The 12,500-nt window shown below is 48.2% G+C and overlaps 1 protein-coding gene across 2 annotated transcripts in view; it reads right to left on the reverse strand.

Moving 5' to 3' along the window:
* Positions 1–12,500, reverse strand: part of LOC125027103 (early growth response protein 1-like) — a 19,713-nt gene that overhangs the window by 6,742 nt on the left and 471 nt on the right. Inside the window, exon 1 of one of the 2 annotated variants that reach the window (XM_047615926.1) lies at positions 11,547–12,129. The exons of the other annotated variant lie outside the window; for it this stretch is intronic. Within the exon in view, the coding sequence (XP_047471882.1) occupies positions 11,547–11,565 (19 nt within the window). The 5' untranslated portion in view covers positions 11,566–12,129. Of the gene's footprint in view, positions 1–11,546; positions 12,130–12,500 lie in introns of those variants that run through there. 2 annotated transcript variants of the gene reach the window in all.

Genomic DNA, 12,500 nt, shown 5'->3' on the forward strand with positions numbered 1-12,500 from the left:
CTCGGCGTTGCATCTATCTGCTTTCCCTTTCTCTCTCTCTATCTCTATCTCTCTCTCTCTCTCTCTCTCTCTCTCTCTCTCTCTCTCTCTCTCTCTCTCTCTTTCGCACTTTCCATCCGTTCGAGTGGATTCTCTCACTCCATCGAGGAGAGTTTTTAAACAAGCTAACCGATGCTGGATTGGCCTTCTTTAACGATCTTCGTGGCGCGTCTGGTCAACCGAATAAGTTTCTGCTCCCCACCAGCTACCCCTAAATTTCCTAAGATATCGTATGAATTATCGGATATTTTGGGAAAAGCTGTGTGCATTTCATGTCGTCGTTCGTGGGAAAAGTTTCTAACCAACTCAAGTGCTGTATAATTTGGCTCTCCCCGCTGTGAACCTTCCTTGACATTAATATAACGTTTCTCGCTCTTATTTAAATCACGGATTAAAAAAAAATATCTATTTGTTTTTATTGTTTAACGACGTCTGGGTTTCCGTTACGGCTGTAGCGCACTGAAGACATTCAGTTCCCCTCTTTTCTTGAGTATGTTCAATTTTCTCTTCATTGATTGACTTGCCTTGGCATTTGATTCAGGATAACACTTAACGGTCATATGATAAGATATACGAGTAACTGATATATATATATATATATAGATATATGTGTGTGTTCGAGTGGAAATATTGCAAATCTATATCAGGGCTGGATCATCCACTCCTTACCTCCTTAATGCTTCTTTCCCCACACTGGTCTTGTGTATGACGCCGAAGTCCTCTTTGCACACTCCACATTGCTAGACAAAGACGAGTGTCACTTCAGGCTAAATGTAGAACGCTTATGGACGAGCGTGAGAAATCATAGCAGCTTTAAAAACTAAAAATAGCGCCCTGGAGCAATACTGGAGGAGGTGGGGCGGATGGGGGAAGGGTGGGGTGGTTAGAGGAGGGGAGGGGAAGCAAGGGAGTCAGACGACCGTGCCCTTCCCTGCTCCCTCACTAAAGACAATATTTGGAGGGGTTGACTTCTTGTTTTTTGCCTGTATGTGGTGTATTCCATCAGCGGGCCATTGCTCCCTCCCTTCCCCCTGGTCCCTTTTCTCTCTTCTCCGCCTGCTCTCTCTCTCCCTCTCTCTCTCTCTCTCTCTTTCTTTCTCTCTCTCTCTCTCTCCTCCCTCCCTCCCTCCCTCCCTCCCTCCCTCCCTCCCTCCCTCCCTCCCTCCCTCCCTCCCTCTCTCCCTCTCTCCCTCCTCCCACTTCTTAGCTCTCCCTCCCACCTCCTTCCTCCCTCTCCCTCCTCCCTTCTTACTCATCTCTCACTCTCACTCTCCCTCCCCCCTGTCTCCCCTAAATATTAATAGAACGCCAGGCTGAATTCAAGAAAGTCAACAAAGCTAACGCAGCTACCAATGGGTAATAAACCCAAACGGCGACGCTGCACACGACGGAAAATGACAGTATCTCGAAGGCGCGCGAGATAAAACATCAGTTTTGAATTTCAAATACCAGTTCAAGTAACCTTTAAGTACGTAGCATGAATAACAGGGCGTTCTTTAGCGGGTCTTCTTGCCCAACCAGCCCATTCAGATAATTTGCATGTGACATTTCAAATTCGCTCGGAGATAAACAAATGCCAAGATGACCCGGATGTGGATGAGGTCATGCGGATACCTCTGCGACATTGTTCTCGCCGGCGCTGTCGCGGCGAGCGCTGCCACCAGTCCCTTCCGAGACAATGCCGCCTCTTCTGAGAATTTTTGTTTCCTCGGAGTCGTCAATGGTATCCTCCCTTTCCCCCCATTACCCATATTACTCCCCTCCCCACCCTGAAGCCACACGTCTCCCTGTGCCTCGATCTGCGCAGGGTCAGCCGTGGCACTCTTGTGGCACTCCGGCGGAGGTTGAAGTAGCAAGATCGGAGCCGCGGGTGCGGAGTCGGGTGACTGGGTGACTCGAGGAGCAGAGACTGTGACGTCACTCTCCAGCTGACTAACTCATCACTGCTCGCTGAGGAGGAGACGGAGGGAGGGTTGGGGGAAGGAGGAAGGGGAAGAGGGGAGGAAGATTGGGGTGAAGGAGGGGGGTGAGGAAAAAAATGATCTCCTAAGCTCCCCGGGCGATGCTTAATGACGTTGTTACAGTTATAGCATGTGTAGTGTGGATGGCCTAACACTTGTTCGTGTAATTAAAACAATCGTATCTAGATCAGGTAGGGGATAGGAGGGGGGGGGGTATGAATAGGGGGATACAAGGAGACAAAACGGGGAGGGGGGATCCGGCGAAGATGTGAGACCATAGCAAGCCGAGCCATCCCCTTATTTACTTGCCAGTTAGACGTGTAATGTGAACACCAAAATCAGTCCCGAAATAAGTGTTTACGGCTCTCGCGTTTCCTCTGGCTCTCCTCTGGCTCTCGAGGACGTGACTCTGCCATGTGGTGGAGCTATCATGGCCCCTCCATTAAGGACAACGCCGAGTGTAGCAGCCAGATGGTAACCTGTTAACAGCTGGTCTCGTGACGTCACCCAAGCAACATATCCGGCGTCATGTGATAGCGTTACCATCGTGTGGACGTAAGTGTACGTGTGAGTGCCTAGTATGCGTGTTTTTAAGTGCGAGTGTGCGTGCGCGCGAGCACGTGTGTGTGTGTGTGTGTGTGTGTGTGTGTGTGTGTGTGTGTGTGCACGCGCGCGCGCACATGTGCGATCCGTGTTTCTGTTTCGCGTGCAATGTTTGCGGAACATGACCAACACTTACAGCCGACGGCCGCCCGTAGAGCCACGTTAACGCGCGAAATAAAGGAGGTGATAAACCATCACAATAAAACAATCAGGTAGATGACAGGTTCGTTTAGCGCGTTGATGTCGGGTTCTCTTGTTGCTGACGGGCCAGACTTTTGGGGCAGAATAATGACAAGTCGCCATAACCAAAATCCAAGCGAAAAAAAAACAATGAAAACATTTTATCCTTGCATACACCTATAATTTATTTTTGGTGACGCGATATGTCACACTTTCAGTTCCCCTTTTTTTTTTTCTTTTTTTAATATCAAGTGACGTCAATCGCTAGTTAATGTGTACCTTATTGATCAAACTGTAGTTGCTGCGTCATTCAGGTGGTTCGTTCAGTGTTATGGCCGTCATGAGCCCGCCTTCCAATCATATATTAATACCGTGACGCCACGCACCATGTAAGGCAGATGGAAGAGGTTGTAAATCTATTTTTTATTACGTATTGCTATTTTGTTCATGTATATGCTGGGATTGCTGAGGAAAAGCCTAGGTTTATGATGATACTTGCGCTCCGTATTGAGGATTTGAGGCACGACTCACGGATAGGCAAGTGATCCGTGGAGACATCTGTTGTCGTTTACAGAAACAACAAGAGTGAGCAGCACACAACAGTCCCGTAGCCATTCTTACCCAGTTATAAATAAAAGTGACCGAAAATAGCCGCAGATACTGTTCGAGGACGAGCCAAATATGTAAAGTCCACAACCCATCCTCTTGTGAGGGCTTAAAGAGAGAGCGCAGGGATAGAGCGAGAAAGAAAGACCGAGAGAAACATGGCGAAAGTCTTAAAGCTGGGCTGTCGGGACGGCATGAATGGAGGCCGCTGGGAGACGGGTGCGCCGACGCGGCCGGACGACGACGACGACGGGGCAGGCGAGGGTGGCGGCGCTGGTCGATACGAAGTGGGCCTCCCCCTCTCTCTCTCCCTCCCATGCCCCCTGCTCCCCGCACCTCCTCCTCCCCCTCTCCCTCCATGCTCTCTGCTACCTCCTCCCCATCCTCCCTCACCGCCCCCCCCCCCCTCTCTCTCTCACTCTCTCTCTCTCAGCTATCACGACCCCCTCGGAGACTTAAAGATGGCAAGCCCACAAAAATATATTGTTGCTGCTGAAGTCTACGGTCTTTTTGTGCCGTCGTTTGTCTATGCATTGGCTTTTGTTACGTCACTGTATCTATTATCATCTCATTTTATCTTCTTTGCATTCCTGGAGCACCATCTGGGACTCCATCTGAGAATCTCGCACTTCTACCATTTGTCAAAATCTTTTTCTGTATATGTTTTTACTTATTTCTCACTCCCATTGCCCTCTCTCTCTCTCTCTACCCATACATGCACATGTACACTTACACACACACATATGTTTGTGTGCGTGTGGCTTGCACTGATCCACTCTTTCTCGTTCATATATGCTGTCTGTTCACGCTCTCTTCTAATCTCTCTCTCTCTCTCTCTCTTCCTCCCTCCATCTCTTTCCCTCTCTTTCCCTCTCTTTCCCTCTCTTTCCTCCCCTCTCTCCCTCTCCTCCAATCCCTCCCTCTCCCCCTCACCCTCTCACTCTTTCCCTCATTCTCTCTGTCTGTCTGCATGTCCGTCTCTCTCTCTCTCTCTCTCTCTCTCTCTCTCTCTCTCTCTCTCTCTCTCTCTCTCTCTCTCTCTCTCTCTCTCTCTCTCTCTCTCTCTCCCCCCCCCTTCCCTCACCGTACACTACCCTCCCTCCGTCAGAATGAGACTTGAATCCTGAAATCGAAGTTTCCAGAAGATTCCGAGAAAATATATAATCATTGGCCGATGAAAGAAGATGGAAGGAGCGGCCTTGGCACCCTGCCGAGGTACTCTTCTGTCAGACTCGTTGTAAAATCCCTTTCACGTTTGTACCTTTCGATGGATATGTGGACAAGGCTGACACTATGGCCATATGGCAGCCATTTCCCATACTGTGCTGGATATACGATCGAGGGTAGTGGATGGCGGTGGTCGTCTTTGCGTCGGCATCATTTGTGGCCTGTGTTTGCGTTGCCGAGTTTAATTTTGTTTGTTGTGGGGGTAAACTGGGTGATTTTTTTACTTTTTTAGATAAAAATAGTGAGTGCGAGGTGTTTCCTGATTTGTGTTACTTGGGTTTCATGATTGTTCATTTGCGTTTGTCCACTTCCAAAAGCGACATCTGGCGGCGAGGGGTGCGTGCAGTAGACCAATGTAAACAGTACAATCATCGCTGCTTTCCCTGGAGACAAGCAGGCTGGATTCATGAGATGACTGACAAGTGGGCGCATCATGGCAGTGTATACACGCGTGTCTCAGATGCCTGAGGGCAGCAGGTGGGCGTGCGGGCGGCGTGGGTGTGGCACGGAAGGAGGAAGGGGTTGATATTGGCACCCAGGGCCACGCGGTACCAAGTGCCTCAACATGGCCAGCCCGAGCACCACTCTGATGTACTTGTCTCTGTGGCCCGCTACTGGCACGCTCTTTTGGCACTCATGGGGGCCGTGCGGCGCCGTACGTCCCGCAGATGACATTGCTGTTCTTTACACACCATTGCAATTGTGTTAATAAGAATACTAGTTATTACCATCTGAGCCTCCCTCCCACCGCCTAATAAACAAGTCTAAAGAAAAGCAAGTTGTCATTTCCAGGGAAAGACAATCTTGTGATGGCGGCTTTCCAGGAATAGCAATAATCATCCAGGAACGAACTTCAGTAGACGTATATCCCCATCAGTCATGATCCTCCAGGAATACGGCCAGAGGTTCCCAGAAAGCGCTACAGTTTCGCATACATCTGTCGATAATTTCCAGGCAATTTCTCTGCTCGACTTTGAGAACATTTGTTCCGACGCTGCAGATGTGCGTGTGTCTGTACATACATGCAGGTGAATTCATATGTAAATAAGGAAGAATCGACAGGTGCCTCGATGGCGACGACGTCCTTCCTGCTAAACGCCCTCCTGAATCACATCCTGCGCCTTTAAGGAACAGGACTCAAGAGGCGAGGGGAGGGAAGGTCGAGGAAGCGAGGGGGCGTAGATTCCACCTTCGCAGGAGGAGAGGAAGAGGCAGACGGTGGAGGGGGAAGAGAACACTTCACCAAGAGGGTTACGTGGGGTGGGGAAGGGGGGGCAGGCACGGGGCACTACCGGCGGATAACAAGAAGCGAGGGGAAGACACAGGGTAGGAGGGGGCAAGGATGAGGGGACTTGCACTGAGGGGAAGGGTGGGTGGGGGGGGGACTAGGAGCTAGGGGACCGAAAGGAAGTGACAATGACAGGCAGAAGTACAGGGATCTGAAAGCGCTAGAGAGCAGGGAGGATGTGGCGGACATAACTACACTAGTGGGTGCAGGTGTGTCAGGTGTCAGCGTTGCGAACACCTGCATCCGGACGGTGGCAAGTGTCTGGCGGTAAGGGAGGGGGTGAGGGGAGGAGGAGGGGAAGGGGGAGGAATAGAGGCCGACTATCAGTGAGCAGTGCAATGGAGTTGAGGGAGGAGGGAGGTATTAGACGCTGGGGAAGACGATATCAAAACATGGTTAAGCAAATGATTGATTTGGTTGCAGGGATCTATCCTTCCAGTATACGATAGCCCTGACCCAATCACCCTCAAGAAACCGTATAAACAAAGAACACCTGTTTCAAAACAGTGAGTCAAGGTTACTCCCAGGGGTTTCGGATTTGCTTTAAAGAAGGCCCTTGAACAAAATAGGGTAAACGGTACTGCTAGAGAGAGAAAGGGAGAGGGAGAGAGAGAGGGAGAGGGAGAGGAGAGAGAGAGAGAGAGAGAGAGAGAGATGGAAAAGACAGACAGACCGAGACAGAGAGATGGAGAATTTAGCGTTAACAATTTGCAAGAGCTTTTAAAAGGTAATCAAAATGTACATTATACGATTATTTTCAGATTCGACGAAAATAAATACACGTGCAACCTCGGAATATTTAATTTACAGTGGAACCAAGGAACAGTATCCTAAAACCCCTGGGGTTTACAGACACGTATGCAAACCCTGAAAAAACGAGTGCACACGTGATCTTATTATACCGCACGGATACAAACCCCAATAAAACAGTTTCGTTCAGAGCCACGCCCCCTGCACGCCGCAACCGTTCATTAAAGTAAGCTGAAGGGTTCATTCATATTGACTCTAGTCCATTCATCTAGGTATACGAGCCACAGGTGTAGCAACAGATGTGGCGCACAAGAGTAGATTGGCTGTGAACACTTGTGCTGAGCGTGCGTTAGCCGGCGCCGGAAGTGATAGTTATATAAAAAAGATATATATATATGTATATATGTAAAAAAAAAAAAAATATGTATGTCTCCGTAAGTGTCATGTGTAAACGTGCATGTATGTTTGTATAAATGAAATGCACTGTACGGTGTGTGCGTGCGTGTGTGTGTGTGTATATGTGTGTGTGTGTATATGTGTGTGTGTGTATATGTGTGTGTGTGTGTGTGTGTGTGTGTGTGTGTGTGTGTGTGTGTGTGTGTGTGTGTGTGTGTGTGTATTCACTGACCACTGCTCTTGTGTGTGCTGCACTGTATTTTTTTTTATGAACGTGTTTATATTTTTTAAGATAATTAACGGTGCTAACTGTATGAAATAAAAAATACTCCTAGAATATCGTCTGATTATAGACCGGATGCCACCTTTAAGGGTGAACTGCGAAACTGACCTTTACCGGATATGAAAATGTTAATTTTTTCCCCTCACTCTCTCGTGAACGTTCTTATCATAAATATCAGTCAATTAATTACTACAACGTCGCTCCGCTTTAGCTGAACCAATTTTCGGCTATCAGCGAGTGAGAGAATTGATAACGAATGTCCTTGCTTGCGTCACATCGACGTCACGCTGTCTCGGCTTGCAATTGGCGGAGAGGCGAACGATAACACTTGCCGCACGCACTCCCTCCGCCACCCACTGCCCAGTTGCCGGTTAATCTTTGACACGTAGCATTCTCTTTCATAATTCAGTGCATGGTAAAAGCCAGCTGTTTGTTGTATGTATTCATGTGTGTATTGTTACTGCTGACGATTTTCCTCATTATATGTTTTCCTTCTTTTTAGATTATGTTGATTTAAGTTAAAGGGGGAAACTAAGCAATGCAAATAGGCAACTATCCGATGCTATGATTGCCAGAAACACACAGGTTAGGAATTTCAGCCTTTTTCTTAAAAATAGCACTGCATCACTTCAGTAGAATGCTATTTGTGTTTAGATCTAAATAGTATCGATAAAACGTCAAGCGGAATATATGTGTTTGCATATGAAAATATGATGTGTATCCATCATGAGTGTTCATATAGAGACGATAAATGCGAGTGTCGAATATATAGAATAAGCGATTCACGGGATCTGGTAGACGTCATTCCATTGCATTTCTTGGAATTCATCAAGAAAAAAAAAGAAAGAAAAAAGGATGAACGTGAATTATGAGTCCGCCAACACGTGCACAATCAGACACACCTGTCTGCTCATACATGACCTTCAACTGAATTTGACACTTTACTTACAACCCACGAAACATATGTGACTGAAGTGGTTTTCCTGCCCAATCAGCTCTCCGCTGTTCCATCTGTTTCCGCTGACCTTGCTTTACAGATCTTACCCCCCGACCTTGCCTCTGTGAACTTCTTTCCCTCCTTGACCTTCCCTGCAAACTAAGAGGCAATTGACTTTGTTTACACTCGTGTTTGCATCTGACTTGTTTGTCTCTGCTCAGACTATCTGCCATCTGGGGCACTCGTCTCGCCAGGCCTACGACACATACTTCTCATATCAACTTAACGATTTGCCAAACTTTTACGCCGTCTAGCATAGTGATAACTCTCTCTCTCTCTCTCTCTCTCTCTCTCTCTCTCTCTCTCTCTTCCTCATTTTTTTCTCTCTCTCTTTCTCATTTTCTCTCTCTCTCTCTCTCTCTCTCTCTCTTTCTCTTTCTCATACTCTCTCTCTCTCTTTCTCATACTCTCTCTCTCTCTCTCTCTCTCTCTCTCTCTCTCTCTCTCTCTCTCTCTCTCTCTCTCTCTCTCTCTCCCCTTCCCCCTCTCCCTCTCCCTCTTTTTCTCTTGTTTTCATTTCTCTCACTCGCTCACTCATTCACACACACACACACACACACACACACACACACACACACACACACACACACACACACACACAGACCCCCCCCCCCCCTCTTTCCGCTTGCCACATCTAGCTGCTAGAGCACACTCCAGGGACGTTACCAATCAGGCATACTAATTGGGTGTGAGTTGTGAGGATGCAGGCTAGGAAGTGGATGCTGTAAGGTCCCATGGGCGGGGAGAGCGGCATTCCGACACACCCGCGAGGAATGTCTGTAGGAACACACACGCATGTGGAGGATTCTCACGCGCGCACGCACCGTCTTGGTCTCCTCTTCATCGAGGATTTTACAAACTGGAGACGGGGCGGCGAGGAGGAAAATTGCAGTGTTCGCGAAACGGAAAAAAAGGAATTGATGCAGATGGCAAGTAATGTTAGGCACCGAATAAACAACGGTGGTAATAAAGTGACGTCACAACTTGTCTGGCAGTGCAGCTGGGCATGTGCCAAGTCCTGTACGAACGTACGAACACATTATGTTACCAGGCTTCACCAGATAAAATGCTCTGTTGTCACTTTACTTACGGACTTTCACTTATGCTCTGGTAATACTAAAGGCAGTAGATCTGCATCATTATAAAGTATCTTTCTATCTAAAAAAATAACAAAAGAAAGCGGTCTATGGACATCGATGAGTCGTAGATTGTTCTAGGTAAGAGCACTCCTGTGGGCAACCCTCAAACACTACGTCATCTTTCGTCACACTACGTCATCTCCCAAAATGGAGGCATACGTCATCTTACGTTAGCCTGCACTACCTGGCGAGACGGTACGATGCATACTAATAAGATGTGACGTAATGGGCAAGTGGGCGGACGGGTTCTTGTACTGACCAATTTACGATGCGGCTGCCAAGGTATAGTCTGGATGTCTGCAGTCATGTTTGTGAAATTTATCCTTTTCCTTTCTGTCCTTCTCTCGTTTTCTCTCGGCAAGACCCTTGCTCCTTCAAATTATCCTGACTCCTAAGGGGATGCTGCGGCAAATGTAGGCCTAGCTATACCTGTTACTGATGCTGTTGCTGTTACTTGCTGATTAAACCTGCAAAACATGAACAGGAAGTAAACAAAGGAAAGTAGTTTGCTGCTTTCATTTTGCCAAGAGCAGGAGGGCTGAGCGATTTATTTTTGCGAAACCTGAGTTACTTTTCTCGAAATTATTTATTAGCAATCACAATTAGTCGGTTATTAATAACAAATCCTAAACATGTGCGCTTTATACTAATTTAGGTATTCCATAAGGATAGTATGGCTCGCATAATGTGTCGGCCTCTGCCCTCTGTGAAAATAAATAACGAAACACATTAGTATAAACTAAATAGATATAAATAGATTATACCAAAACAAAAAAATGCAAAAGATAATAAGGAAAAGATGCAATGCTCGTGTTGTGGAATCACCGGGGCGAGCAGGTAAGTTGCCAGATGTCGACAGGAGAGAGAACAGGGTAGGGGATGACATCATCGCCTCAGCCGCTACGTCACCCCACGTCATGGTGTCTGCGGTGCCGCCCGACCAGATGCTGCCCGAACAGGCCCTTTTCGCGTACCATATCGGGCGCATTACCACCTATACCTTAATTATGCACGCCCAAAATCTAATGCATGAACTAAATCTCTTCTCCTCTCTCTTCGTTTCCGAGCTTTCGAGTTGGTACAACATATTTTACATATAAAGAAACCGTTTGTATATAAGTAGTGTTTGTATGACCATGTGTGTCCAGCACCAAGGTATTTGTTGTCAAACTTGGTTCATGAAGAGTTGGCTCTTGAATATATCAAGCATGAGTCAAGGACGGCCTAAATAAGCCCAGACGGGCGAAGAATTGAATAACTACGGCCTCGGAGGAAAATGCTGATGGTTGTGACTAATATTCAAAACAATTCAACAGTCTGAAGAGGATTTGTTCTAATCATGGTCATCACTCGCATCATTATCTCGGCAAAAAGTGGCGCGAAGTTGGATGGAAAGAAAGAGGAGAGGAGAGGAGCTTAGCACTTAAGTGTTTGTTTAAGGTTAATATTTTAAGTGAACAACAAGGCTTTCTGGGTGTGAGCTGGTCCAAGCGTCTCTCAGACACCGATGCTATGACTGGTGCCACGCCGAGAGAGCGCCATGCGCGCTTTACCACCACGGGACTCTCACCGGCTTGGCATGGGGCGGTAGCATACACAGGCACTATCTCTAAGTCGACCCATAGCCAAGCAGTGACAGAACGCGTCTATTCTTAGTTAATTCTGTTCCCGAATTAGTCGGTAGCATAGGATTCAATTGGCACCAGGAGAGGGTAAAGCGAAAAAGGGGAGAAAAAATCCTTGTGTTGGCACTCCGCAACAAGGGCCACGTGCCAGCATGGATGTGCTAGGATACGTAATCGCGAATCATGCACTTAATATAGTAACTAAAAGTGAGGCGCGAGCCAAAATCCCCGCGCCGAACAAGTGGTGGTAGGTTTGGTAATGCCTCTGGGTATGCTGCTTCTATGCTACCTATGTTACACTCATCACATCAGACTTCGCAGCGAGGGGGAGGGGATGGGACGGGGTGGGGGCACAGGCACACACACACACACACACACACACACACAAGCACACGCACACGGCAAGCAGACACAAACAGAAGCACTGACAAGCTATTCAAACCACGTTCTACCTGGCTCTTGGTGGCTCATAACGAGTACGGAAGACCCGGGAACGTTTGAACGGTACAGTCATAAAGTCGTACTTTGTTTTCATCATCCGACTGTGAGACCTGCAAGAGGGAAGTTGGCAGAGTAAACACCTCTGGGAAGTGTTGGAGGCCACGCGGGCACGTTAAGACGGGCGGGAGGTCGATTTGCTGTTTTGCTTTTCACTCTCCACACAATAAAACAGAGAGAACTTCCGGCGAGCGATAACTAATCTGCCTCCGGAACCAAAAGATTAGATTCCCCTCCTCACCCCCCTCCCTTCCCATGATAACAGGTGGCTGCCAGCGAGTACACCTGTGTTGTTGCGTGAGCTGGATATTATGGCGTCGGTATATCTACCGTTTCCCTCCCCTCCCCCACATTCATCTTTCGCACCTGTACCGCTAGTTTCAACAGATGTCCAGATGTTGCACTTGTACAGCCAGCACCACTGAAGGTTAACCCCGTTCCAAGGACACATGCACTGAACCCCCAATAACCTTGAGCTAAAGCCAAGGTGCAATAACCGCGGCACAGTGTTGCATCCATGGGTGTAGGCCTAAGTACAGAGGCAGCCAATGCATGCCTCGTGTTGCCATGCACTAACCATTCCTTCACGTGTGTCCTGGGGTCACTACGAAGACGGCCTGCATGAGGGCGCGCTATCGGTGCTTCACAACCATGTCCAGCATCGGCCTGGTGACCCGGCACTGTCACATACACCTCCACGTGACACGAGTGTACCGCACTGAGATTGACACCATGACATGACCGTGTTACCGTCACCACCATCTGTCAGTCACTGAGGGATCCCGCATGCGGCGCGGGCGCGGGGGCACGAGGCACTGGGCAGGCAGGCAGGGCACCGGGTATCTACCACAACACGCGGTGAAAGCGGAGGGGGCGGGAGGTAGAGGGGGCGGGGCCGCTCGAGGTCA

The sequence above is a fragment of the Penaeus chinensis genome, chromosome 7 (assembly GCF_019202785.1).
Source record: "Penaeus chinensis breed Huanghai No. 1 chromosome 7, ASM1920278v2, whole genome shotgun sequence".
Lineage (NCBI taxonomy): Eukaryota > Metazoa > Arthropoda > Malacostraca > Decapoda > Penaeidae > Penaeus > Penaeus chinensis.